Source organism: Mustela erminea, chromosome 12 (genome assembly GCF_009829155.1).
Source record: "Mustela erminea isolate mMusErm1 chromosome 12, mMusErm1.Pri, whole genome shotgun sequence".
Lineage (NCBI taxonomy): Eukaryota > Metazoa > Chordata > Mammalia > Carnivora > Mustelidae > Mustela > Mustela erminea.
In genome coordinates, this window is record NC_045625.1 from 1,233,147 (window position 1) to 1,261,108 (window position 27,962).

General features: G+C 63.3%; 3 protein-coding genes across 5 annotated transcripts; all 3 read right to left on the reverse strand.

Moving 5' to 3' along the window:
• Positions 1-125: 125 nt before the first annotated feature.
• Positions 126-27,962, reverse strand: FAM163B (family with sequence similarity 163 member B). Of its 3 annotated transcripts, XM_032307879.1 has the most exons (4): positions 23,120-23,210; positions 22,936-22,977; positions 2,774-2,911; positions 126-2,231 (listed from the first exon to the last, which is right to left on the reverse strand). In XM_032307879.1, exons 3-4 carry the CDS (start codon positions 2,864-2,866, stop codon positions 1,833-1,835), a joined length of 492 nt encoding a protein of 163 aa, XP_032163770.1. In that variant the 5' UTR covers positions 2,867-2,911; positions 22,936-22,977; positions 23,120-23,210; the 3' UTR covers positions 126-1,832. The 3 variants fall into 3 exon arrangements, with proteins under 3 accessions (XP_032163770.1, XP_032163768.1, XP_032163769.1); XM_032307877.1 differs by lacking the exons at positions 22,936-22,977; positions 23,120-23,210 and adding an exon at positions 27,627-27,962 and having other exon boundaries at positions 2,774-2,889; XM_032307878.1 differs by lacking the exons at positions 22,936-22,977; positions 23,120-23,210 and adding an exon at positions 7,363-7,452 and having other exon boundaries at positions 2,774-2,889.
• LOC116570579 (translation initiation factor IF-2-like) lies at positions 7,758-12,263 on the reverse strand. The gene is made up of 2 exons (XM_032307855.1): positions 10,137-12,263; positions 7,758-10,103 (listed from the first exon to the last, which is right to left on the reverse strand). Exons 1-2 carry the CDS (start codon positions 11,166-11,168, stop codon positions 10,014-10,016), a joined length of 1,122 nt encoding a protein of 373 aa, XP_032163746.1. The 5' UTR covers positions 11,169-12,263; the 3' UTR covers positions 7,758-10,013.
• On the reverse strand, positions 23,211-25,854 carry LOC116570578. Its single transcript, XM_032307854.1, has 3 exons — positions 23,881-25,854; positions 23,676-23,733; positions 23,211-23,574 (listed from the first exon to the last, which is right to left on the reverse strand). Exons 1-3 carry the CDS (start codon positions 24,625-24,627, stop codon positions 23,231-23,233), a joined length of 1,149 nt encoding a protein of 382 aa, XP_032163745.1. The 5' UTR covers positions 24,628-25,854; the 3' UTR covers positions 23,211-23,230.

The window sequence follows — 27,962 nt, forward strand, 5'->3', positions numbered from 1 at the left end:
ATGGGAGAGGCCAGGCCGTCTCCGCCCGGCACGGGGCTGCGCGCCACCCCTTCCCAGGAAGTGCGGGGGAGGGCTCTGGGCTGGCCTGGAGTCCCGGGGGACTGAAGGTGGCGGCAGTGCGGTGGTGCTGGAGATGACTTTTATTGGTTTTCGCTTATCCCAGGGAGCACCCGCTCCCCGCAGGTCCCCGCAGTGCGGCTGCGTGAGCTCACACGGAGGGGTGCTTATCTCATTTCAAGAGGATCTATGAATCTACACAGAGACTAGAGACCAGAGAAGGAAAGAGGAACCCGGAACAGGACCGCTGCAGGGAGTGCCACCTCCCGGGGCTCGCCCCCCACCCCAGCCCACCCCCCAAGCAAATGCACAAAACAAAGTCATGGGGCCCCACAAAGGCGGGGAGCTTGGGCTGTGGGAAAGTTGGGGACGGATTCCACGGGTGTGTCCAGACTGAGGCAGGAGGAGAAAGGAAGAAGGAGAAATAATCCAGAAAGCTAAGAACAGTTCCGTCTTCCCCAGCTCTGCTCACGCCCGACCACTCCACCCTTTGGAGCCTCCGGCAAGAAGCAGGTGCTCAGGCTGCCCTCGGCTCAGGGACCCTCAAAGATCAGTTTGCTTTTTAGGAAGGGGCTTAACTGGGGAGCTTGGCCTGTCTCCCGGCAGACAGGGGCGACCTGACCCTGGGGGCTCCGTGGCAGGCCCCAAGAGGGCAGGGGGCTCTGGGGCCCTGCTGCAGAGCAGGAAAGGCTGCCTCTGGCTGGGTGGGGGAGCTGCGTTCCCCATGCCTGGGGCCCCTAGGTTTGGACCATTTTCCTGGGGTGGCCGTTGGGCATTGCTTCCCCAGCCGGAGGGAGCGAGCTGGAGGGTGGGCTCCCAGGGGGACCCCGGCCCTGCTGGGAGGCTGGCGGTGAGTGGGCTAAGAGGTCCTCCATGGACCGAGGGCAGGATCACGGGCCTTGCTCCCAGACCCCCCCCGCTGAGACACAGGGGCTGTGTGGGAGAGCTTGGGGTGTCTCCCCTGGGGACCAGAGCTTGAAGGGCCCCTGGAAGCTGAAGCCCAGTGGGTGGGAGGGCCTGTCCCAGGCCTCACGGAGAGATCGGAGGGCTTTCAGGTCCTGATCCTTGCTCTGTCTGCCCAGCCCCCCGGAGCTTCGGACCTGGGCGCGTCCCGAAGGGTGCACGCTCCTGAGGGAGGTGGTCGGCTCGTGGCTTCCTCCTCCCTCTGGGCCTCTCTCTTTCACCAGAAAGCCAGCTGGGGCTGGGAGCGGCCCCTCCAGCTCTTTGAGGGCAGAGGGCCCGGCCCAAAGAGAGTCTCAGCAGCCCGGCACTGGGAGCCAGGGGTGCGTGCGTGCGGGGGAGGGAGGCGGAGGCGGCGGCCCCCTCCCAGGACAGGATACTTGGTCTGTACCTGCTTCCGGGCCAGTGGCATTACGGCTGCTGCCTCCTTGTTGAACAGGTGGGAAGGCCCAGGGATCGGGGGACGGGGTCAGCTTCCCAGGCAGGGATGGCCACATTCCGGGGCAGGGCAGCCTCACTCTCGGGAGCCTGATGTCTCTGCCCTGGAGCCCTGCCCTGTCCTGCGACCTGCTCACCCGGGAGCCTCGGCTCACCTGTGCCCGCCTGCCCCGGGCTCGCAGCCCCTGCCTCTGGTGGCCACCCGGGTGTTCACTGCGCCTCACCCCTGCTGTGAGCCACCGAGCTCCCCGGTGGCCCCCCGTGGTGACAGAGAGGTGCGGAGGGCTGGCCCGAGCCCTGGTCCCGGCCTGGGGCCAGGCCGGTGTGCCCTGGACACCCCACCATGGTCTGGGGAGCCGTGGGGCGGGCGGCGCGGCTCAGACGTCGGTGCTGACGCTGCGGCTGCGGGAGAAGGCCTCCCGCATGGCCGACAGGCGGTTGGGGTTGAGCGCCTGCAGCCCCCCAAAGCCCCCGGGGGACAGCTCCGCGTCCTCCTGGCCGCCGCTCTGGTAGGCCACGCGCTCCCCGCCGTTGCGCACGCCCTCGTCCTCGGGCTCCCGCAGGAAGAAGGTGGGCGGCTCGTAGTGGGAGCAGCTGCGGCAGAGGGCGCGGGCCTGCGGGCTCTTCTGGCTGAAGGAGGTGGAGGCGGCCGGGTAGAGTGCCGGCCCGTTGGTCAGCACGAGGCCGCGGCCGCCGGGCAGCGGGGGCAGGTGCGACACGGCGAAGTCAGGCTCCTCCTCGTCCTCCTCCGACTCCTCCCTCTTGCAGCAGTAATACTGCGGGCGGAGGGCGGGTGAGCTCCGGCCCCCGCCCGCCCCACGCCGGGCGGCCACGCTGCGGGGAGCACGCTCCGGCCAGACCCCCCCACCCCCCGAACACTGCAGGAAGGACCTGGCTGGTTTCATCCCCGCAGGAGGCAGGGCAAGGGTCATCGCCATTTTGCCGGTGGGGAAACTGAGGCACAGAGGGCTCAGGCAGCCTGACGGTGGGTGCTGGGTTGGGCTGCCTTGCTCTGCACTCAGGGCTTCCCCTCCCCTCGGGGAGATGTGGAGGGCCCAGGGGCTCACCCGCGCTCCCCTGCTCGGCAGCTGCGTGCCCCTGGCTAAGCGCCTCACCCTCCCTAAGCCTCCGGGCCTCTCCTAGGTGAGGTGCCCCCGGTGGCCCCCACCCTGAGCCCCCAATCTGGGTCCCAGGCCAGGGCCGTCTGCTTTGCCCCTTCTGCAGGACCTGACCCTTCCCCTCTTCCCGGGCCCCAGCCCTCGTGGGTAGGGTGGGGGGCTCCCTCCTCACACCCCCCTCAGCGCCCGGGGGGCAGTACCTGGAGCCGACAGTAGCACAGAACGGCGATGATGCAGAGCAGAATCACAGTCGCCAAGATGCCCCCAGTGATGACCACGGTCCCGGCTGTCATCCGCCCCCTTCTCCATCAACAGCCTGCAACACAGGCCACCGGCGCCCCTGGAGCATCCTCGCCAACTCGCGGCCGAAGCAGCCCTCCCCCCTTGGGGAGTCAGGGAGATGGGCTGAACGGGGGACGTGGAAACCCCAGGGCATCCGCGCGGGAGGGAGGGGCAGGAGGAGACCCAGGCCGGCTCTGCCCTCCCTCTCCGGGCCTGGCCTCCACACCTGGAAGGGCCGAGGCTAGCCGCACGCCCCGGCCTGGCTCCCGGGGCTCCCAGAAGATTCCGGGAGGGCGGGCGCCCTCCGGCACTCGGCGTAGCACGCTCTCAGGGAATGGCGCCCTTCCAGCACGGCTGTCCCGAGCTCACGCATTTTTAAATTCACCCAAACACAGTCAAGCTGAACATATGGTTTGTAACCTAACAGGATCTTCCTTATTTTTCCATATCATTACATCTTCTCCCGCGACATGATTTCTAGGCATAGCCCATCCTGTGACATAACCGATCTGGTTTCTTATAAAAATTTTGTGTTGGGGTAAAACGCGTATCGCGGTGGTCCGAGAAAAGATATTCCAAGTGGATGTGTTTCAGTAAGCGCTGTTGTGGCTAAATGCTTAGAAGTGGGCTTTCTAGGCCAAAGGACAAGGCCCTTTGTAAACGCTCCGTCACGGCACAAGTCGCAGACACCCAAACAGGACGGACATGCGTCCTTGGCCGCGCTCCGGTTAGCCGTTCCGACCGTCCAGCCGGGCGCCGGTGAACCCGGTCTAGAACGAAAGCTCCCTGAGGGGAGCAGTCACGGACGCCGATTCTCACCAGGGCCTGGTCCAAGTTACAAAGGTTTGACGACGGCTTGCAACGTTCCGGGGCGGCGAGCAGGGCTCTCCCGCGAGCCGGCGGTCGCTAGCTCCTACACACCCTGCTCTAATTTGCCGTCGCTCCTCTGCAGGGGTGTGGCGTGCGGTGGGGGCGAAGTTAAGGATAGCACAGGAAATCCCAGAGCGCATCAATTTGGTGCAAAGTCGGGCAGATAAAGACTTAAAAAAACAAAAATACCCGGTCTGTGTTCAGCTTCCTTCCATCAGCTCCAAAATGCCTTTCTACAGTGCGTTCAAGTCAGGCTCCAGTCCCATTTGGCTTTTTCGACTCTAGAACACGTCCGTTCCCTCCCTCTCCTCGTCCACCCCCCGCCAGGTTGTTGATCGAAGAAACTGGGCCATTTCTCTGACCTGGAGCTGGCTGGGTCTCCTCCAGTGGCCGTGGCCCCCTATTGCTGTTTTGTCCCCTACACTGGCTTCCGGTCACATCATCTCCAGGACTGAGACTCCGCCCCTCTCGTTGCCGTGTCAAGAATAACCAGTGGGTTCAGCTGCGGCCGGCCCAGCTCCTCCTCCGGAAAGTTGCGCATCGGCCCCTCCACCTGGTTGAATTAACAGCCTGTGGGCTTGGCCCCGAGACCCATTATTTCATCAGGGACCGCAAAGAGTGACCTTTTGAACACTATGATTCCTTCTGCTTTTCTCAACTCTGGTCCCTCTCTAAGGAACTCTCCTCCCTAAGACCTACGTGGTTATCCTAAAACACAGTCTGCAGGGAAAGGCCCGGAAGTTCAGTTCTGTATCAGTTTTCACGACATGTTGGGTCCCCGAGAGCTGTGTGGTGGTTTCCTAATACCACTGTGATCTCGTGGAGTTTTATATATTGAATGTACTTTTTGGGTGTTCAAAGGATCCCAGTGGGATTGTGGGTTTGGAGGCCCCTCCATGTTCACTCCTATGTCATTTGGATGGGACTCTCCCCAATCCTTGATAATAGTTGACTTTTAGGCTTGTAGGTTGCAGCTCATCTTAACTTTGGGACCTACGGTTCCTCTGCCACAGCTGGGGTCTCTTAGTGGGAAGGGGTTTGTAGAGAACATAGTCTGAGCACTCGGGGTGTTAGCTGCCCCTGGGTTTTTATTGGTTCTAGGCTTTTTCAGATTCCAGAGCCAGGGAAGGAATGGATACACACACACACACACACACACACACATATACATGTATACATATATATGTTTTAGGAAGAGGAAAATAAAACGTAAGTCTATGTTGACTTTATTCCTTATTTATTTTGCCCTGCTATATACAATAATTTTGAAATAACATCACCAGTATTTTTACTAACACGTCTACTGAATGCAACACGGTACTTACTGTGTTACCCTTTTTTGTTCTTACCCCCTAGGGGTGGATGGTAAAAAGACTATCTCAAAGTCACTTGAAATAATTCCTAGGATGGCTTTTCCAACTCGATACTCAGACTCACTTATTCCAGTGAGTTCTTAGGTTTTTTTCCCCTTAATCGATATAGTCTCTGCCTTGTAATGGTAGAGAACATTTGGGTCCAAAGTCAAAAGCATAAAACCAGGTGCATTCGGAGAGGTCACCCTTCCTGGCTGCCCCCTGATCTATCCCAGAGGAACAATTTTACTTAGTTCTAGGTTTACCACCCATGGCTTCTTTCTAAAAATACAAGCGAATATATCTTTCTTTCCTTCTCTTAAGCCAGAGGGCATTCGGCAGATACTTCCCGCCCCTTTGCCGCCTCCCCAGGCCGCCTATCCCTGCATGGACCACATGCGCCCTGGTCACACGGAGCACCCCCAGGGACCCCTGTGGAGCCTGGCTGCTTTTCTGGGCTCCGTCGTGCTCTGTAGCGTGGGGAAGGCGAGCTTCCTCAGCCAGGCTCTATGGGGCACCGTTCCCATTATTTCCTCCTTTTTATGATCACAGGAACGTGCAACGAAGAGCTTTGTGGCGTGCGCGTTTCTAAAGTTTTTGGATAAACCTTGCCAAAGACTTGCTGGAATCTGGGCCCATTTTTCCCCCTTCCAGGAATGTGTGAGATTTGACATGGGATTTTCATTCGGAGACTCAAGATCTGAGCAGTTGGTGCATGGGAAGGGAGGGGCCGGGCCCCTGCACCGGGGCAACAGTGGAGGAAGGGGTCCAGCAAGGGGGAAAGGGCAGGGGTTTCCCTGCAGACTCTCCGGTTAGCTGGGGAGGGGCCCAGCACCCCGTCCACAGATGGCGGGGAGCACAGCCCTGCACTGACATGGAGAGTGGGCTGGGCTGGGAACCCAGACTCTGGACAGACAGACAGACAGTAAGGCAGATCTGGACAGACGCAAAGTGATGACACAATGAGACCCAGACTCACAGACAAACTCAGACAGAGGTGCGGACAGGGCCCAAGCCAGGAAGACAGAGTGCAAGCCGCAGCAGACAAAGCAGGAGCCCCGGGGACCCCCGCATTCCTGGGCACCCTGCCGGGCAGCTCCCACCCGCCTTGGCCCCCCAGCCGGCGGAGGCCAGCTGGCCTGCTGGCCCTGCCAAGGGTGCAGGCCGACCTGGGGCCGGATCCAGGGAGCTGGGTGTGCAGGCGAGGCGGCTGGCGGGGGGAGGCTGTGTGGGGGCCAGGCCTGCTGTCCAGATGCATTTCATGCTTTTCCCTGAGGTGAGGCAAAGCAGAGCCGACAGCCGCTGGCCCGACTCCCCTGCACCCTGCCCTCCTCCGGGGCTCTCAGGGCACCACAGGCCCCCTCATCCTTGTCCCGAAGGGGCCAGGAAGCGGCAGGGGAATGGACCCCAGGCAGCCCTCCCTAGTGTCCGTGGCGCCGTAGGAGGGCCGAGCGGGCCCTGGCACCCTGACTTTGCACACATGAGGTGAGGTGCGGAGATGAGCAGCGCCATTTCCCGCGGCCCAGCCAAGCCCCAGCACCCCATCCAGGTGGGCTGGGGCGCACCATTCCGGCCCACCACCCAGAATCCGGGGTCTCCCAAAGGGCCCTGGCCTCTGCACCGTCCTGCCCAGCACTTGCCAGGTGGGACCCCCGGGAGACCCCGCGGGTGTGGTGGTTCCCACACCCACACATTTGAAGATGAGCAAACCAGGGCTGCCGGGGGCCAGCGCTAGTCGTTCCGGGGCCTGGGCGGAGGTCAGACCGGCCGCAGCATCACGTTTTGGGGCTGAGCCGGGCCCCCATTGTCCCCCACCGTGCGAAGCCCTGCAGCCCGCGGGTTTCCGGGCGCTACCCAGCCCCGCTGTCCTCTCCAAGCCTGGTCCTCGGCCGTGTGTTTGTATCCCGCCTGCCCGCCCTCTGGCCGTAACTCGCCAGGGTCGCCGTGGACGCATGTCCCAGGCTGAGCCAGTCCTTCTCTCTCCCCCAAGAAACGGGCCCGGGACCCAGCCCTGCCCTGTCCCTGCCGGTCATCCAACCCAAGGCGGAGAGACAGGTGCCCTCAGCCACGCACGCAGGCCGCCCGAGGAGCTGGCCCTGGCTGGGGGGAGCGGAAGCACGCGGCGCCCAGAGACGGCCCGGCTGCGGCCCCGACCGGCGGAAGTGCGATTCCCTCCCCGCATGCGCACAGTGACTCACTGTGTGACTGTGTCACCTTGCCTGAGTTTCTGTTCTTTATGTCCCAGAAGATAATTTCGCTCCTGCTTGGTCACTGAGGGCACTTACTCAGCTCGCAAGAGTCAAGAGACGCCGCACAGGGATTGAAGCTCTGCTGGGCAGTCCAGCGTGCCCAGGCCCCGGCACCCCGCAGACGCCCTACAGCCAGCCTGGCTCCCCCCCCCGTCCGCTAGTTGTGCCTCTGTTCTCGCCTGGCCCGGCGGTGATGTCAAAGGTCCCACCAGGGCCGGCGTCCTGCGTTCGGATCGCTACCGGGATCGCTACCGGTAACACACGTGTCCCTCCCCAGCTCTAACTGCTCTGTCAGGTCCGGGAGGACGACGGGGGAGTGGCCGTGGTGGCCACAGGGCCCCTCTCCAGCGTCTGAGATCCCGGAGGCCCCTTGCTCGGCCTGGCTCTCGGGGTCCCTCCAGCGGCAAGCAGCCTGCTGGCGTGATGGGAAGGGTGCCGACCCAGGCCGGGCGCCCAGGGCTGTCAGCAGCCACGGCTCCAACACCAGGGCCACGTCCAGCTGGAGCGTCTCCGTCTCGCTCTGCAGATACACGCATGCCGAGGGCAGCAACACCCGCGGCGGGCGCCAGTCCCGGGGCCAGGCCCGGCCAGCAGACGCGCACACGGCTGGCGGGTCTGCCTCAGCCCGCGCCTGTCATCCGTCCACAGCTAACTCCAAACACCCCTTCTGAGGGACATGGCCTCCCTCGGGCCCACCCTCCTGCCACCCTCTGTCCTGGTGGTGTCCATCCCCAGGACGCCCTTCTAAGACCCAGAGCATGCTGCCACCTCCTCCAGGAAGTCTTCTTGAATTTCTCAATCCTGGGAATGCCAGGGCTGGGATGTCCCACTCCTCTACTTAGTGGTGGAGGCTGGGGAGGCCGAGGCCGGCAACGGGGAGCGGGTGTGGCTCATCCATGACCTCACACGTGCGTCAGTGGAAGAAGGGCTGTCAGACGCGCGCTTCTCCGACACCATGGGGACGAGCCCGAGAGGCCCTCATCCTGCCCAACACGGGGGTGGGGGCAAGTGAGGAAAGTCCTGCCATGTACTTACTGGTCACCCTGGGTCAGAGGCCTCTCTCTGGGCCTCAGTTTCCTTATCCTGTAATGCGGGTATGCCCGGGTTTAGAGGCCAATTTCTGCAGCTCTGGACGTGAAACATCTAAGTTTGTGTCTCTAACCAGCCCAGCCTGCCGGGGGCTGGGGTGATGGACACGCAGGGCAGACGCTGAGGATTGCAAAGGTAAAACAGCGTCAGCCATCGATCTGGACCGTACAGCAAAACGGCATCCCCCAGGGCGGGCAGAACAGAGAGCTGTGGGCTCATCGGGTGATGCTTCCCCGGGAGCCTAGAGGAGATCGGGCTGCCCCGGTGGCCCCTGGGCACCTGTGTCCTGAGCATGGCAATGCTGAGGGCCCAGGAGACCAATAGAGGGCTCTGGGGGTCAGGGCTGTTGACAGGTGGCCTGCCCTGGGGTGACCCCAGGGGGCTCCCTGGAAGGAGGGGCTGGCTGGGCTGCCGGAGGAAGGGGATGGCGGGGGGTGGGGGCTAGCAAAGCAAAGGCGGAGCAGAGAGGCGCTGGCAGACCCAGGGCCGGCCTGGTGGACTTCCTCCGCTGAAGTCTTCACCACCCTGCCGGCCGAGACGGTTTGGCCGGGATCGCGCTGAATTGTTCATCTGGCCCTCGGGACCATAAATGGTTTTAAAGCTTTATAAACAGCTTTGCTTCCCTGTCCCCACCCTCGGTTTTTACAGGGACCGGCTGTGAGATGGGGCCTGCCTGTGTGCCCCCGCCCCCACCCCTGGCGTCTGGGGAGGGGGCTGGGCAGGGGAGCCAGCGGCTTTCGGAGCTCTGGTTGTCTCCGGAGCAGGAAGACCCGATGGGCTGGTGTCGGGGCTGGGTTGCAGGAAACACCTGGTGGCCCAGCCAGACGCCAGCCTCCACCTGCCTCCCGCCACGGAACCCCCTCCCCACAACCACCCTCCTCTGGCAGAAGACCCCCGGGCGGCTGCCATCTGGACCACACGTCCTGCACCAAGTTTCAGACTCCTGTTTTCCTGTTCCTCTCGCCCCGTCCCCCTGCCAACTCCCCCCACCCCCCAGCCCCAACCCGTGCAGGGTCATGAAAGCTTCTGTCCACTGCATTCACCTTAGATGCCCGGTGCTCCTTTAGGAGCCAAAGAGAAGCCGAGCCCAGCACCCTTGAGCCCCAGCCGGGCCTCTGGCTCTTCTCCACCAGCGACTTCCAAACCCACCAGGTACCAGAACGTGGGGGCGCCTGGGACACACGTGGATGCCCGGGCCTCCCTGAGTCTGTAGGGGGCCCTTGGCATCAGCTTGTGGGACCAGCAGCCCTTCCAGCCAAGGGATGAGGTCGCCACTCGCTTCCAGATGGGGAAACCGAGGCTAGGGGAGCCCAGCAGAGGGTCCTGCCTCCCTGCAGGCTTCGCCCTGTCCCGCTGTCTCGTCAAGGGCTTATGGAGCGCCGGCCCGCCTTTTCCTGCACAAACACGTCTGTCTGGTTACAAAAGCGCTCCTGCTACCTGGAAGCCCAGGGGCCCCGTGGTCCTGAGCGAGAGCGGCCGCCGAGTTCCTGTCTAGACCTCCTCCACATTTGTTCCTAATTTCACGCTCCGCGGGCTCCCGGATTCCTGTGTTTGGTAATGAATAGACAGGGCAGTTCTCAGCAGCTCTGCGGCTGGTCTCAGAGATACTCTCCAGAGCCTGGCTGGGCTGGGCCGGGTCGGGCTGGCGGCGGGGCCTGGAGGCCTGGAGGCCTGGAAGGGTGCTTCCCAGCGGCCCCTGGAGATCTCCCCTCCAAGCTCCCCAGACCACAGCCCACCTGGAGCCGGGCCCAGAGAATATCCATGTGGTGGTGTGGGGGGGGGTGGGCACGGGGTGGGGGTTGCCTAGAGCCACCGTGTACGGCTGGGGAGCGGGTGCCCTGGGCTGGCCTGCCACACGCCGTGGGCACCTTGAAGGACTGCCATGAGGGGCACAAGGCACTGGCCGCATCTGGGGTCCACAGGCTTCCAGAAGTTGTCCCTGCTGGAGAGCCCCCCACCAGGGTCAGCACTGGGGAGCAGGACCTTGCCTGGGGTTCCTGGTCTGTCCCCACCACCCAGCCCAGAGCGCACAGCAGGTGCTCAATGCTCAGAGGAACTTCGAGTGAGCGCGGGGTGGGGGGGTGAGAGGGCAGGGGGGTGGTGGTGAGGGGGTGAGGGGGGCTGGGAGCTCTCGGGGAACGAGGGGAACTTCCAGGACAGACCCAGGCAGAGCCAGGAGCCCTGGGCAGCGGGACGAGGCGGGAGACCCTTCCAGCTCCTTCTTCCTCTTGACGCCCCCCCACCCGCACGGCTGCCCCACCGCGCTGCCCAGGCCACGTGGGAAGCGGGGAGCACATGCATCTCTTTGCAAACTGACCCCACGCACACAGTCCGGGGGCAGACCGCTGCCGGAAAAACGAAGCCTCCCCCTGAGCAGCGCCGTCTGGTGCCTGTGTCCCATCCGGGCGTCCCCGGATGCTGCCGAGGCTGCGGAGGCGAGGCCGTGTGCTGCAGGGAGAGTACTGAGTGGCCGCCCCAGGCCCTGGGCGGCTCGGGGGCCTGAGCCGCGGCCGGGAAGCTGGAGGGAGCTGCTCCGGGGGCCGCACTGGCACCGGCCAGGCGCTCAGCCTCCCCACTGCCTGGGAAAGAGGGCACCCCCAGCCTGGGGGCCTTCCGGCCTCCTCGGGCACGGTCCCCAGGCAGTCGCTATCTCCCTCCTCAGGAACCTTTGGGAAGGCCCTCCTGGCCTCTGTCACGGAGCCCTGCCAAAGCCACCCGGATCCTCCTTGTCCTTTGGGGCACCTTTGGGGCATGCAAACCTGCCAGTGGAAGGCCAGCCTGGGGCCCTTTCATGAGGTAGGCTACCGTGCTCACGGCCTCCAGAGCCTGATCAAGATTAACAAGTCTGAGCTGTCCCGTTCCCGTTGGTCCCAGAGCCCCCACCTTAGCACAGTGTCCTACCGGGCCAGAGGAGGGGACACTCGGGGTGCATGGGGGGTCCTATGGGGATCAGGCTCAGGGGCATATGTTGCTGTCCCCTCTCTGTGCAGAGGAGGCTTACCCAGAGTCACCCTGGACATCTGGCACAGAACCAGGGTTGGGCACAGGTCAGCGGCCCTGAACTGCCTCCTTGGGCCCCAGAGTAGTTGGGGGTGGGGGGGGAGGAGGCAAGGCACCCACTGTCTGATGCTGAGCTCCGCCATGTCCGGCCCTGGGGTCCCAGCCACCCCCAGACCTCTCCTGCCTGACCCTCGTGGTCTGGAAGACGTACGTGCGTCTGTGCCAATCCATGCTCACGGTTCAGGCCCAAGCAACTCCAGCGCAGCAAAGACACTGGCCCGTCAGCAGAGAGGCTGCCCAGGGGTCCCCTCCGCCCATGCTGCCCTGCTGGGCTTCCTCAACCTGTCTGGACAGGCCACCGCTTCCCTCACACACTCCGGGTGGCTCCCAGGTACCCACATGAGAAAGAAGCACATGGTCCCGTCCTGTGCCTGGCGGGACGCGACCCTCTGCGCCAACATCTCAGTCCCTCGCAGTCTGGGCAGGTTCACCCTCACCCCATTTTACAGACCAGGACACAGAGCCAGAGCCGTGCACAGGGGTCACGTGGTTCGGAGTGGGGGAGCAGGGGGTAAACCTGGCTGTGCCGCCCCAAAGCTGGTGTCTTGTCGTTCCCTCCTCCTGGCCGCCCCCTCCAGCTTGCCCAAAGGTGGGAGGGTCAGGACAGGCCTGCGTCCCTCCTTGCCCCACCGGACTCCGAGCATCGTGAAGGCCAGACCCCGGTTGGCCACGTGTCCCTCGCCCTGTCACCAGGGGTCAGCACAGCGCGAGGATGCAGCGAGGGCTCCGAGATAAGTGGGATTGGAATGGGGTTGGGTCGGGGGGTGGGGGGAGCCCCCACTGACCAGGCTCTGGTCGCTGACCAGGCCACGGCGGCCCCCGCCTCCCGCACCTGCCTGCCCCCCACCCCTGTGTCTCCCGGGCAGGTGGGAAGGGTGAGCCTCTGCTCCGCTGTCGCTGGGCTGCCTTTTTCTCTCCTTTAACAGTAACAGTGGGTAGAACCTGGGTTTGCAAAACCCCTTCTGCTGGTTGACTTCAACGTCGCTTTCTGCTTTCAGCTTCCTCGTCCGAGCACAGAGCGCGGCTCCTGGGCCAGGTCAGAGCGTGGGAGGCACAGGGACGGGCCCCGGCCGGGACTTCCATTTATTAAACACACGCCGCGTCCCAGCGCTGAGCGGAAGGCACTGCCCTCGAAGTGTCCCCTAACCCTCACAGGCGCTCACCGCCCAGGCCCCATGCGTGTCCCCACGGGAAGACAGGGACGCGGAGACACAGAGAGCGCGGTGCGCCAGGGTCTGGACCCGAGGATGAGGCACGGGCGGGATCTGATTCCAGGCCTTTGCCCATCCCCGCGGCCCGGCTCCTGCGGTCTGATGAAACCCTAATGACATCTGGGAAAACCCTCGTGGCCTCAGCCTGGCAGAACGGAGCAAGTGGGGCTCGGGGATGCTCCGCTGGGCAGCACCTGTCCCACGGGACCCCTGCAGGCCGCCGGCTGTACCCCTGGGCGGCACAGCTGCCCAGAGCAAGGAAGCAGACATCCGGGCAGGGCCTAACAGTGGGTCCCTGGTGTGTGGGCCTTTCTGCCGGAGGCCCACTGGCTCGACGCCCCGCGGCTGCTGTCCTAGGGGAAGGACAGTGACATGTGGGACCACCCTAGAGATTGGGGATCGCTAAGGCACCCGAGGGGGGCAGTCAACCACACCGAAGGAAGCGGTCATTGTTTCCCTGACCCTGGCGTCATCTAGTATGTGTCCGAGGCCGACCCCGACCGTTGAGGACTCCTGTCTGCTGGAGCAGCACCTGTGGGTTTGGGGCAAGAGAGGACCCTGGACCTTTCGGTCACCGTGCAGACCTGCGGGGACCCCGAGAGAGGCCCCAGCTCTGAGCTTCTCTTGCCCCCTCTCCTGCCTCAAGGCAGAGGCTCAGCCTGGGTCCCCCGTGGCAAGGGCTCCAAGAAGCGCAGGGCCCAGTCGCGGGGGGGTCCTGGCTGGCCCTCCGAGGACTAGTGCAAGGTCCTTGGCCCTGCCGGGGCTTCGGGGTCTCCCTGCTCGGTGAGGGAGGGTGCGGTGGGGCGGGACAGCATCGCCCACGGCTCCCAGCACCAGACACTCTAGGCTCTGACCCCTGCCCCCTCCATTCCTCGTTTAGGATGGGATGCCCGGCCTTGGCTCCCTGCGACATGCACCCCCTTTCAGCCCAGCTCCCTGCCAAGCGCCAGCCCCTCTGGTGCCCCAGCAAATCGAGATCTTCACCTGGGTCGCACCCACTGTCACCGGGGGGCTCAGCACCACTGGGTTCCCCTGGAAGGTACGGCTCAGAGCCCCAGGTGTGTCAGGGGCTGGGGAGCACAGGTGGGGCAACTGTCCTCCATGATGACCCCCGCCTGCCCCGGAGAGCAAGTCTGGACCGGATGTCCCCAGTTCCTCTGAATAAAGCCCACACTCGGCTGGGCCAGCCCCGACCCCCACCTTGACCTCAGGATGGGGACCGCGCCATGGATACATATGCTGGTCCCAGGTCTGTCTCTAGGCTTGGGATGCCCCCGGGACCACTGCTCACTGCCTCCCAGGTGGCTAAGAACTTCTGGTCCTTTGGGACCGCGCTCGGGTCCTGCCTTATGCAGGAAGCTTTTGCTCCCTCTTCCATAGGCCTGGCCCGTCTTCTGCATTGAGCTCGGTGAGGGATACGCCACTGGCCTCCCCTTGACGCGCGGGCCCTGGCGAGCAGCAGGAACTGCATATGTGCCTGTGGAGTGAGTCACCAGCCAAGACGGCGCTCCTGGGAGCTGAACGCCAGGGCAAGGGGGGAGGGGACATTGGGGCCGTGGGTGAATTTCGGGGGAGAAGCCCAAACCAGCTATGGAGGGGCTCCTGTGTAGGGACAAGGGGAGCCTGGAGACTGCGGAGACCCTGACCCCATTAGGTTCTGCCCCCTGCTCTGGCTGTGTGCCCCGGGGGAAAGCCCGCGGCTCCTGGAGAGGTGAGAGCGCTGACACCTGCGTCTGCGGCACTGGGTAGGGGGAAGGCGTGCCTCACCCCATTCGGGCCTCCTCCTCACCCTTGGGGTTCACAGATGAGAGAACGGGGGTCATGGAAACGGTGTCCCCTGCCCAAGGGCACCTGCGCACGGCTGGTGGGAGGCAGAACTGGGGGCCGGGTCTGGTCGTGGGGGGCTTTTTCAGAAAGGCTGACTGCCTTGGGCATCTCAAGGGTCGGACAAGCACCTGGTCCATCACTGGCAGCCGCAGGGGTCTTGCAGCCCTTGGCCCCTGTCCCCTGCAGGGGCGGTGGGTATCTGCAAGCAGTTCAGGGCGGAGCATCAGCAATCAGGAGGGCTTCCAGGAGGAGGCAGGGCGTGGGGTGGGGAGCCAGCTCCCTGTCACAGAGAGCCCAGCTCTCGTAGAACAGAAAACCGACTTCTCTGACCCCAGCTTTTGCCCTCCAACCTGGCAGCCTGCGGACCATCAGCTCCTGAACCTGCCTCCGGGCCTATAACTCCTTCCCTCAGACGCCCAGAGTCACCCGGGAAGCTGGTGAGCCCAGAAGCCCGGCCCCAGCCAGACCTACAGATCAGGAGCCCGGGCTTTAATGAGGCCCCCAGGGCAGCGACACACTGACCCCAGGCTGTACATCAGGACCACCCGGGCAGCCCACCGCCCAGCCCCAACTGAGCCCAAATATGGGAACATCCCCGGGGGTGGCCCAGGACCAGGTCTGTTGGGTCGGGAAGGCGGACACCTGTGAATGCCCTGAGCCGCCTGCCATGCTGGGAGCGCCGCCCCCCAGGGACCCGGGCAGCACTGGGAGTGCCCCCTCCCCGGGAGCCCAGGAGGGGCTGGGCCCTGATGCTGGCTCCCCCGCGTGGCCCTCCCTGGTTCAGGAGCTCCGGGTAGCTGTCTCCATTCTGTGGGGCTGGACACCCCCATCACGGCGAAGCCCTGCTCTGCGGCCCAGGTGAGACCCCCGGCTCCGCTTGACCGACCTCCCTCAAGTCCTGCCCCGTAGCTCCCAAGACACCTGCCGCCTCCATCATGCCCTCTGGCGTCCCCTCGCCCAGGCCGCCCTCCGCATCTCATCTGAGCCCCCGTGGCTGACGCCGTCTGTTCTGTTAGGGAGCCCTCGCCACTGCCACCCGAGGCCCGGCTCGGATGCCTCCTCCTCCAGGCAGCCGGCACTCATGCCAGTGGGGGCGGGCCTCTCCCCCTACTCCCGGTGCGCCTGGGAGCCGTAGAGCCCTGAGTGTGAATCCGGACTCTCCTCCTTCGTGGCAGGGTCTCTCGTCTTTCAAAGCGGACGTTCGCGCGGGTCCCCAGCCCCAGGTCCTCGCTCTCCCTCAGCCGGTTCTGCACCCGCTGGCGTCCGGCTGTGCCAAGCGCGGCAGTGACCGGGACCAGGGAGCAAGACTGTCAGGACAGATGTGCACACGCGACCCGGAGCTTTAAATGCTGCCGGGGTCCGCAGGGGACGGCGGCTTCGATGGAGCCCGCACCGACCTGCTGTCCTTTTCTCTCTGTTCGGAAGCCCGTGGCTTCTCTGTTCTCAGGCTGCGGGCTCTGGGGCCCAGGCGCCTCAGCACCCAGCTCAGGGTCTGGAGAGCCCGGGCCACTTTGAAGAGTCTACTAACAGGTATTATCTTGATGATTTTTTAACGAGACAAGGCCCCACACGCAGACGGCGCTGGGTTATCTTCCTGCTGTGTCTCATGTCTGTGCATTCAGAGCCGTGGTTTTCCTCCGCAGGCACCCCCACGCTCCAGCCAAGTAGCCCCCCCAGAACCCAGGCCTGCGCATGACTCTCCTGGTCCAGGCCCCAAACATCTGGGTGTTCCCGGCCCTCCGAGCTTGTCCCTGGGTTCCTTCCTCACCGTGGCATTTGCTGTCCCTGCCCTGCCTTGGAAACCCGCCTGGCTAGAGGATCGTTCCCTGGGCCTCCCAACCACACGCTACATGGTCTTGCCTCTGGGACTCTGGCGGTATTCCATGGGCCCTGAACTCCCTTCCAGTTCTGCTTATTAAAATCTCTGGCTATCAGTTGGCACGCTCCTTGAGCAAGCCTTTCCTGCCCTCCAGATCCTGGGTATGGCTCTCTCTTCTGGGATCTACTAGCATTCACTGTCTATACTATGTTCTTGGCATTTATAGCTTATCAACAATTCAACAGCAAATATTTATTAAGCTCCTGTTGCGTCCTGGTTTCTGCTCTGGGTCCCTGCATTTGAAACAGGAAGTGCAAAGGCCCAGAGGCACAAAAAGCAAGGCGGGCTCCAGGAGCTGGTGCATCAGAAATTGCATGGTGCCAGGGTGGGTGGTCGGCGGGGTCCGTCTGCCCCCGAACAGCCTTCACGGAGCCCTTCTGCCTGCTGCAGTCCAGTGTCTTTTCCTTCCTGAAGTGCTTTCTAGATTGTCCATCCTCACCTTGGGAGATGCACCAAGTCTACCTGAGGTCAGAGAGAGAGCCCTCGGAAAGGATTCTAGAGAACACTGCTCACGGCCACACGGGTCCAGGAATAGTTCCTGCTCCCAGCTCTTAGAGGAGAAGTTCGTAACATAGAGGGGCCGGACTGAGGGATGCTGAGAAAAAAAAAAAAATAGCCAGAGCAGGAAGAATCAAACCATTTCCAAATAACAGCCACAGCCCAGAACGGGGCTGGCAGAGAGGCACAGGGTAAAACTGGCCACGTGCGGCATCCAGTGGAAAGTTACCTGGCATGCGAGGAAGCCCACAGAACAATCCATAATAAGGAGGAACGTCAGTCCCTCGGGACCAACCCGGCAATGGCACAGGCGACGGGCTTAGGAGGCAGGACGTTAAAATAGCTCTGGCGGCTGTCACTGCCGTGGTCCGAACTCGGGAGGAGGAACTGGGTGCATCAGGTAGAAACACAGGTGACACTGAACAGAACCAAACCAAGTTTTCAGAGATTATAAAAAGCCTCGTCCCCCAACGACAAACACACTGGATGGGATTAACGTCAGATTAGATGTCACGGAGGAAGCAGGCTTGGGGACGCGGGGAGAAACCGCCAAAGGGAAACCGTGCAGGGACAGGCCCTGGGCGAGGGAGCAGGGCTGGAGGTGGTCGCGCCCGCGGGACCCGCACCCCCACGGGGAGGTGCGCGGACAGACGGCCCGTGAGCAGAAACGCCGGCTGGAACTCAGGTCCGAAACCGTCACGCACCAGAAACACCCGGGGCACGAGGGGCCGCTCTGAGCAAACTGTCAGGACAGGCGACGATGCGGACATCGAAGGAAGACTAGAACCCTGAGCGACAGCGGGGGCAGCGCGCGACGTCCTGGCGAGGGCGGTGGGGCCAGGAGACCGCAGGCGGCAGCGGTAAAGCAGGGAAAACGCACCGACCCGGAATCTTCGATACAGCAAAGATCTTTCCGAAATTACGGTGAAATAAAGAGCAGCATGAGGACCTCTCCTCCTCCTGGCTCCCAAGTCCCGGGGGCAGGGTCACAGCCCGGCTCCTGGCCAGGGCACGCCCTCTGGGTCTATTGCTGGAAGACTCTTAATTTCTCATTGCGTCTGGGTCTCTTGCCGTCCAGCCTGAGCGCGGGCCGGGGAGTCGTGGGGAAAAGACTCTGCTCACGGGGGACTCCGTGGAATCGGGCTGGTTTCAGGTAAGCCCAGGCGAGGAAGCAGCAGCCCTCTGAGGGCTCCCCTGCAGGGGACCCCAGCGTCTCGGCCCCGCAGCGTGGGCACAGGAGGCGCGAGGCACGTTCTGTAGGACGACCTGTGCCATGTTGTCACCTCCCCTATCCCCACAGGAGTGTAAGAGCCAAAAGGACATCTGCATAAGGTCTTTGAAAACAATAAACCAGACACACACACACACACACACACACACACACACACACACACACGTGCTCTGGCGGTTCACAAGGTTCCCGCGGTTTCCACGGGCGCCGTCGTAAGCTGCGTGCACCGAGGGAAGGAGGTCAGCTCTGCTTAACCCAACAGGCCGGGCGCCCAGACCTGGCTGCTGGCGGGAGAGAGGGAGCAAGCTGGAGGGTCCGCGCTCTCCCGCGCACCCCGTGATCCCTGCCCCTGAGTCTGGACAGCTGCCTGCTGTTTAAGACGAATTTTCAGGTGCAGCATCAACTCCGAACACAGCCCTGTGAGTTAGGAAGACAAAAGTCCTCATCCTTATTCACAGGGGGTCCCCCAGGGAAGGGGGTCGGCGGGGGGAACGGCCAGGCTGTGGCCGCACTTGTCCAACTCCCAGGGCCCCCTCCTGTGTCACCACCGCGGCGACCCTGTGCCTGTTAGCTGCCCTGACATTCCCACCGCAGCCAGGCCGGCCCAGAGCCGATGGTGGGGGGCACGGCCACCTCCTCGTCCCAGGGCTGTGTGCACGCGTGCACATGTGCGTATAGATCGTTAACCTTAAGAACACGAGAGCTGGTGACTGTCTTAGCAAAGCGTGTGCTCCGGAATATACGTATGCAGCACGGAACGGCCGCTCGGACTGACCGATGTTTGTGCTGTCGCTTGCACATGTTGAATTGCAGTTCTCGCTGTGCTTGGATAAATACACGCGTGTGTATGTGTGTACACGGCACGTGTGCATAGGCCCATGTGTGTGAACAACAGAGGAGCTCAGGCAAAGGTGGGCTGAGTGACCTGGCGGTCCCAGAGGGACTGGCCGGACAGTGCAGCAGCTGGGGGATGTGCTGTGGGCTCCACTGCCCCCTGGGCGCCCCCCTGGGAGTTCAGATGCCATCCACGGGACCCGGAGCCTACCAGGGAGACCCCTGGATCCCTGCCTTTGTCTGAGGTCAGCGCAGCTCATTCAAGGCAGGACCCCCACCCCCGCCCTGGTCCTGAGGCTCAAGGCAGCGTCTTGAGCCGGGTAGGGAGCCAAAGGCCTGCTGGAGCCTGGGAGGCCAAGCCGAGGGGGCGGCAGGGCGAGTCCCAGAAACCGAGAGCCACGGGGCCGGGCGGGTTGGAATACCTGAATGACGGCGCTTGCAGTCTAAGGGTCCCCTGCTTTCCCCCTTAGACTGGGACTTTGGCCGTGACCTGCTCTAAGCACCTGTGCAATGAACCCCGACGGAGATCTCCCCCTGGAAACCGCAGTTCATCCAAGACGGCCAAGCGGAGTGGCTGGACACACCCTCAGGGAGGGGAGGGGGCAGCTCCGGGCCACATTCCAGGCGCTTCTCCCCTCCCGGGGGTCACGTCAAGTTCTCTCAAGTACAAGCCACGAGGGCCCCCAGGGGGCCCACCTGTGCACGAACCTGCCGTCCTGGAGGCCTCCGGGGGCGGCGGTCAACCCTCCGCCCAGCACCCACCCCCTCCGTTCATCTGACGCAGGTGGGCCCTGGGCCCGAGCACAGACCCGCCTGTGTCCCCTCCACCGGGCTCTACCGCTACCAGTAAGTCAGCGGCTCCGCTGGAAACTGCTGGGGGCCGCTCTGCCACCGCAGCAGTCTCGGGTGGCCCGGGCTCCAGCAAAGACCCTGCCTGCAGCAATCTGTTTCATATCAACTTCCCTCCGTAAGAAAACTGGGCTCAGCCATTTCTCAGGGAGTGTAGGCGTGTTGTTGAAAGAGTGCGTCGCACAGATTAAGTGGTGGGGTTTTTTTTGTTTTTCTTTTCTTTTTTGTTAAACCAGTAGTTGTTGTCAGTGAAAAATGGCAGCATTAACCCCAGAGGCCTGGCCGGGAGCTGAGGCCTGACCGAGGGAGACCCGCCAGCCCCAGGATGGCCCCACCACGACATTCCTGCTGCTGGAAAATGCCAGGCGCTGCCCGGAGCAGACCCACTGACGCCCCGTGGGTCAGCCGGCCGTGCTCCCGCCATGGGGGCTTACGTCCATTTCTGGATCATTCTGAGTCCCTTCCTCGCTGAGGAGGCTCTGCGTGTTTGGAGGGCGCTCCTGATGGGAAAAGAGATGTCGTCTGGGGCTGTAAAGGTTGGGGGGGGGTCTCGGTCCAGGGGGAGGCCAGGCAGAAGCCGCTCTAGCCCCTGACAGGCGAGGAGGGGGCTCAGAACAGCACAAAACTTCCAGCCGTCCAACAATTATCTACCGAGTGCTCCTATCTCTGTGCTAGGGGCTCGGCTCACAGGCGGACAGCACCAATAGGTGTCCCCCCCCCCCGAGGCTCCCCGTCCCGGGTGCAGGGGGAGACCAGTCAGGAAGCCCCACAGAGCCAGCGGAACAGCCGGTCCAAGGGTGCGTGCCATGGGCTGACCTCAGGGAAGGTGACGAGGGGTCAGGGACTAGACCCTGAAGCGTGCCAGGGCTGCCGGGACCCACACTAGCCAGGAGAGGTGGTCCAGGCCGAGAGGGCAGGAAGCAGGAGGACCCCAAGGGAGGAAGGTTCTGGGCGTGTTCCAGAGTGAGCAGTGAGCCGACAGGTTGGGGGCTAGTAGGGCCGAGGCAGGCAGGTCCCTCTGCGCCGCAGCTGGGGTCTGGGCTCTGCCCTCGGCTGGGACTGGACGGAAACAGGGTACTGACTCCCTGCTGCGCCCGACAGCGGGGAACCTGAGATCCACCCGGGGAGCCATGCAACGGGCTCTGCTGCCCCCCGTGCCCAGAGACCCCAGCATCTAGCACTGGGTTCCTTCCATCACTCTCCTACGGGGTGACGAGGAACCCTCACCTCCACCCCTGCGGGACGGGCACAAACGTCCCGTCTCTACGGACCAGGAAAGCAGGACGCAGAGCGGCTCAGCAATGCCTCTTGGCTCACCAGCTGGGGGGAGCCTGCGTTGGGAGCTGGGCTGAGCTGGGGGTCCTAACCCCCTGTGCCCGTCAGAACAACCTGTGGGTTTGGCAGCCTTGCTGCCCCCCCCACCTGCTCCCACCCCTCCCTCTTGCCCCGCCCCCAGGTCTCACGGCCAGTGGTGGGGAGAATTCTGGAGAGAAGGGGGGGGGCGCAGAGAAAAACAAGACAGCCAGTGACAATAAAACCTACCACGGAAGTGATTATGTAAGACGCTGCACCGTAAACCCGAAATTTCTTTTTTGAAATAGAAATCTGTTTGGTAATTAGAGGAAACGCTCGTGTGGGAAGTTTCACGAAGGTAAAATTAAAGTTGACTGTATTTTTAATTTTGTAAATGGGTTCGCACTGAGCCAGGAGCCTTCTGTATAATGAATGTTTTAACCAAACAAACTCTAAACACAGGTAAATACCAGAAGCTCGCAAATTGACAATGTTACGAAGAAGTTGCTGTTTTTCTGCAAAACACGAGACTTTTTCGCTCTCTTCCTTCGAACCAAAATTGGTTCGTCATATCCCAGAATGAGCCCTCACAAAGCCATTGCTGGTTTCACAAAGTGTCCAGGGGGAGACTCTGATTGCAACAGACACACAGGTCGCGGCCCTAAATGTGGGTCCTTCCTGAGCCAGTGGGGTCTGCTGGGCTCTGGGAGCGGTGGGGGTGGGGTGGGGTGGGTGGGGAGTGTCCTGCCGAGAGAGGGCGTCTGGACGAGGCACTTGCCTTGAAATCTGAAACATGAGCATCGTTGCTTTAGGAAGGCTCCCGAAGGTAAAGAGGACGTCCATTTGCCAACAACAAATGGACGAATCGGGACAACGGGGAGTAAGTGTGACGTTCAGACACGGCGAGGTGAGCCCCACCCCCAACGCAAGTGTCAGGGACGCAGTAAAGATGCTCCCCGGCCTCCACCCATGCCCTGGGACACACACTCCGGAGCTCCCAGCAGCCCCCGTTCCCGCTCCCAACAGTCTGGCAAAATAACCCCAGCCAACGCTAGGGCGACGCACGGGCGCGAAGCACAAAGCCAAAGCCAGGCTGGCGCTTTGGAGCTGAGGCCATAAGGAGGGGTCCCTTGGGTCTCTGCCTTGGGTCCCTCCCTCGTCGGCAGCACCGGGAGGGTGCGGAGCCTTTTCGAGCCGAGAGGCCAGATGATGAGGAAAGGCGACCTCAGTCATAACAGATTTGAGGCTCAGAGCCGATGAGACCACGGGGAAGTGGCCAGCTGGACCCCCACCCTCGTAGGGGGCGGATTGCTGGAGAATCTTCTGTGAGTCACTGATTACCAGCCCAGGTCAACAGACCGGCGTCCCACATCCCAGTGATGGCAGAAATGCCCCACCTCCCCAGCACTCCCTCCTCCTCCCTGCCCGCTTAGCTCAAGTTCCACCTCCAGGAAGCCCTCCCTGACTGCTCCGTCTGGCCCATGGGGTATCTTCCTCGGAATCTGGGGTGCCTGCTGCCGCACACCCATGTTACAATCCATCAAGAACTTCCGGAGCCCTGCTGTCCCGTTCTGTTCACAAGCGCACACCCCCTCAGGCCCCTTCCGCCGCCAGTTCCTCTCCTGTTGGGCTCACACCCGGGATCAAGTGAATAACGCCACCCAGCACACGCGAAAACCCGGCGAACCCCAGGCCGGCCCGCTAACGTGGGGCCCGGCGAACCCCGAGAAGGTGGGTGTGACGCCGGAGAGGGTCTGGATCTGCCGCTAAAACGGCAAGGGAGGGACACACGCAGACGAGCCCCCGGAAGACGCGGGGAGGGCGTGCTGGTCACCGCGGGGTCGGGGGCGTGGTCACCGCGGGGACGCCCGCAGCGTTTCCTTCGTGAAAAAACAAGGAATGCAGGGTTTGATTTTTTTCTTTTTGAGCTGGCATAAATGGATTTTATCTAAAAATCCCTTTAGTGTATTAAAACGTGCTCCAGATCAGCTGGAGACGTGGTGGCTTGGAGCAGACCGTCACCTGCGGCAGCTTTCTGCAGGTGGCGTTGGTTTTCTGTTTCGGTGAGCAGCGTGTTTTCCAGAACAGTGTGTCTCAAACTTCACTGAGCACAGAAATCGCCCGGGGAGCCTGCTAGGGCAGAAGGTCCGGAGGGGGTCTGAGAGTCTGTGCCCAGCCAGCTCCCGGGGACGCCGACGCCGCTGCGGATGGCAGCCACACCGGGGTAGCACGGCTCCGAGTGCCGGCTCCGATGGGACGCGCCACTAAGTGCTCCGGAGGACGATTAACAACAGGGGCGAGGGGAATAAGTGGGGGGTGGGGGGGCTGTTCTCCAGGGATCCAGGCCAGCAGAGGGCCCCACCGGCCAGCACCGGCCTGGGGGCGCCCTGAAGGGCCACCTCTGCCATTGCTGTTGCTTTGCAGAAACTGTGGATCTGGTCGGGAAGAAGCCAGAGCCAGGGGGTAGACGACGAGCCAGGGCGGCCCCGAGGCCGCTCCACGGCCCCGCAAGGAAACAAGCGCTGGGCGGGGCTCCCCTGGGGGTGGACCAGGCCTGGAAGAGAGGTTTCTGCGGGCGTGCAGCATGCCCGGACCACCCTCCCCAGTCGGCCCGCTGAGTCCTGATCTGGCAAACGCTAGGTGGTAGATGTTAATATCATCACTGCAGAACCCAAGGCCCAGAGAGGCTAAGTCACTTCCCCAGGGACACACAGCTTAGGAGAAACATAGCTCTGGCCAGCCCCAGTGGCCACTGCTCTCACCCACTCCACTACTCTACCAACCTGTTCTCGTGGCCAGGGAAGGTGGCAGACGAGGCTGCAGCCATGGGAGCCTGGCCAGCCTCCACGGGGGCCTCCCGACCGGCCCAGGCTCCTCCCACCTCTGCCACCTGGGAAAGCTGAGTGCAGGGGTCTAGTGACCGGCTGGGCACGACCTGGGCCCCCGCCCGGGAAAGCCCCCCGAGGCAGGCAGGCCACATGCAGAGGACAGGCCGTACCACCGAGCCAGGCTGTGCCGGGCACTTCTGACACTGCTGCTGGAACACAACAGCCCCCTCGGGGGTCCAGGACCCCACCCCGCGCAGAACGGTGCTCTAGGGACACTATTTGCTCAGTCCCCAGCCTCTCCCACCACCCAATGCTCATCCAAGCGCCTCTGCCTGGGTTAGATGGTTGTGGCTTCCCACTTCTCACGCTCCCGGTCCGGGCCGACGTCGCTTCGCTCCCGACTGGAGGCAGGGGTCCCCTCCAGAGCCTTCCCGCCTCCAGCCTCGCCCTCCCCAAGCAAGCCCTCACACCGCAGCCCACGAACGTTCTCTCGAGGCCGGACCCGGCCGTGTCCCTCGCAGGCTCGCGATGCCTGCGGTTTCTGGGGACCCTCTGAAGAGAGCCACCCCCAGAGCAGGGCTTCCAAGTCTTGCCCGCTCTAACCTCCTCCTCACTCCCCGGCTCCGGAGGCCCCAAGCCTCTCACCAGCATGATTTCTTTCATCCTGCAAGGCCCCCTGGGAGGTAGGGGCCACAGTCCCATTTCAGAGCGCGGCCCAGGAAACAGCAACGCCAGACTCAGAGATGAACCCCGGTGCGAGTTCAGGGCTCTTGCCGCAGCCTAGTCTCACCCGGGGACAAGGTGGCCCCTAGAATTCCTCCTCAGACAGCCCCCGGCCAGGCGGGCTGGGCCGAGCCCGGGGGAGGAATCCCCAGCTTGAGCCTGTTCTGGGGGGGACCTCGTTCCCAAAGGAACAGAGAGCTCTGAAGAGAGACCAGCGCAGCCGCGAGCCGGTGGAGGGAGAGAGCCGGCAAACACGGGAGGGGCCGGGCTCGTCAAATCCCCTCTGGAGCGAGTCCAAAGGGATCGGGACGCCGCAAGGAAAACCAGTGCCAGGAGGAGAGCAGAGCCAAGCTGAGAAGCCCCGGTCGTCCTGGCCTCCGCGGAGCAGACTGTGGGAAGGCTCGGGGCATCCAACACCTCGGGCAGGCCCAGTTTCTCAGTGGCCGCCGTGTGCTGTGGGGGAAGCCAGGGGACCCTCAGTTCTGCACACGAGGAGGCTGAGCGATCTGCCCAAGTTAGCCCCAGATCCACTGTCCACCCCTCCCCCAACAAAGTGCCTCTTACTGACGGACAGACACAGACTTGCTTACTGGGGAGACAGTGGCAGGGCAGGGAGCTCCGGGGAGGACAGGACAGGGGCCCTGTGGCCACTGGGCCTTGCCTCTTGCCCGGAGGCAGACACAATCGACAGACAGGTACTAGTTCTTTCCCGCAGCCCCACCTGCTCCCTCACCCGTCCTGACTCCGCCCGCCATTACGCCTCACGGGATCTCACTGCCTCACTCTGTAGAGCAGGCCTGGAGGCCTCCCTGTGGGAGGCGGGTTCCTGCTGTGTAGCCTCCCGCCGGCCAGGCCATACGGCTCCCCCAGCACCAGCACCAGCGCTCAGCGATGTAGAGCCGGCGCCCAAACAGGCAAGGCTGGGGGGACCGCTGGAGTGGGGGCCTCGGACTCAGGTCGGCCCCGAGAGTTCAGGACCCTCTGAGCTCCCTCAACCCTGCAGCTCCTCCCAGCCTCACCGCTCGGTCCGGGGCTCTGAAGAACAGAGTGGTAACGGCTCATCAGGGACATAACACAAGCCGCTCCGTCATTTCACAGCTGACACTGTGAGGGAGAGTGACTTGTCCAAGGTCATCTGGAAAGGTGGACGGAACTGGGCAGCTCGGTCTTGGCTCCTCCGGCTGTGCCCACCCTTTCCCCCGAGCGTCCTTACTCACGTTTGACGATCGTGCCGCGTAAGGGAACTTGAAGCCTTGGAGGCTGCGAGGCGCTCTGTGGCAGGCGCCCCCCTCGCTCCCCTGGAGAGGCCAGGCTGGAGAAGCTGCGACACTTCTGCAGGCCGGGCTCTCGGCAGAGAGTGGCAGTGAGCGCTAGAAAGACCAGCCGATGCTCCCCAGAGCTCCCCGCGCACCCATCCCCGGCAGCCCTGGGCGCGGAGGCTGAGAGAGCCTGCAGGTCCTTCCCAAACCATGCAGGAGGCCAACTCCAGGCCTTCCGAGTGAGTCCCGACCAGTGAGCCCACTGGGAACTCGAGTGGCAGGGAGACCAGAAGTCGGGGGGACCCAGGGCACAAGGATCACCCTGTTTTTTTCACCCTGTCATGCAGGCGCCCCACAGCCACTCAGATGGAAAGATGAACAGACCCCACATTGCCTGAGCCCCAGCCTCGGGAGCAACACGAATCTGTCACAAGTTCCCAGCTCCCGAGCTCCCGAGGAAGCTTGCGGTAAGTGCACAAAAGGCCAGAGTCAACCCCTCCCCTGGGCCCAGGGAGGGCCGGCACCACCTGCTTTGGGAAGAAGAGCTCTGGTCACCGAGGCTCTCTCCTCAGCGCCGCTGGCAGAAGGGGGACGGAGGCTCTCCTAGCAAGTGGGAAATTGCTGGGTTTGGACGTTCTCATGGTGTCTGGAAACGCCCCCCTCCCCCTGCCCCGACCGAGAGCCTGTCCTGGCGTGAGCAGAGAGGAATGCCGGGGGGAGGCTGGCAGACTGTCCCCGTGGGCTCTCCGGAGGCTCTCCGGAGGTCCGGCGTCCTGAGGAATGTGAAAACAGGGCAGGCAGGGGCTCAGGCCTCTGGAACACTCCCTTATCCTTGAGAAGGGTCAGTGAACTTGACCTTTGAGATTCTTGTCACTGAGTCATGGGCGCTGGCCTGAGATGTACCCTGGCAGGACCATTAGTGGCCACGTGGCCCCTGGCTTTGGGAGCACTGGACACGGGTGCGACGAGGTAGCAGAGCCGGCAGGGTGGACAGGCAATCTCTCTCGGGTCTTTGGGGTTTGGAAGGTCTTTTCATTCCTGGCTAGGAAAACGCAGACGCCAGTCTGAGACTCCTCTCCCACATTCAGCTGAGATTTCAAACAGGCAAAGGTGCGTGTGAGGCCAGTGGCGGTGACAGACGATGGGGGTTTCAGGTCAGCTGTACCATTTACTGGCTGTGTGACCTCGGACAAGGGACCAGATTTCCCTGAGCCTCAGTTTTCCCATCTGTCAAATAGGGCCAATGCCCCTTTCTCACGGGTGTTGGGTGAATGGCATGAATGATTACTCGCAGGTCGGGTGCCCGGCAGGTGTCTGGTAGAAGGCAAAGCCTCAGCAAATGGAAGGTCTTAGTTCCCGGCAACAGAGAGAATGGGGGCCAGGCTCCTCTTGGAAACTTTCTCTCCCCAATTTCCTTCGTGGCCAGGCCAAGACAGAGCCCAGGCGTCCCTTGGCACAGTGGGTCCCCCGCCTCCCTCGGGCCCTCGCTGCCCACCTGGTCCCCGTTCACGGTCCACAGCCACCTCCCGGGGGGCGCACTTCCAGGGCCGATGGAGATGGGACAGGTGGTGTGGCGGGGCTGCTGCGGGGGGCAGGGGCCTGGCTCCAGGCTGCTGCAGGGGGTGCTCCAGCCCAGGTGGGCTGTTACCCAGTCGGGGCTTCCCTTCCTGCGTCCTTGGCGTCCTGGGCCCCCGCGCCCCGCGACCGCTCGGCTCTTACCTTGAACCATGGGAACGGCGCTGCCCCGGCCGGCCGAGGACTTGGGCGCACGTGACGGGGCGGTCCGGCGTCCGTCCCGGGCAGGGCGCAGCTACCGGCGGCCGCTCCTGCCCAGGCCACGGGCTGCGGCGCCTGCTGGGGCAGGGCGGGCGAGACTGGCGCTGGGGAGGCCCGGAGGCCCGCGGGAGACGACTGCGTGCCGGGGCGGGAGCCCCCTGCCAGCTCCGGCTGCGGCCGCGGCGGCTCGGGACGCGCAGGCTGGCTCCCTGCGAGCGGCACGCGCGGCTCCCTCCCAGTCCCCGGCGCGGGGCGCGCGCTGGCGGGAGGGCGCGCGCC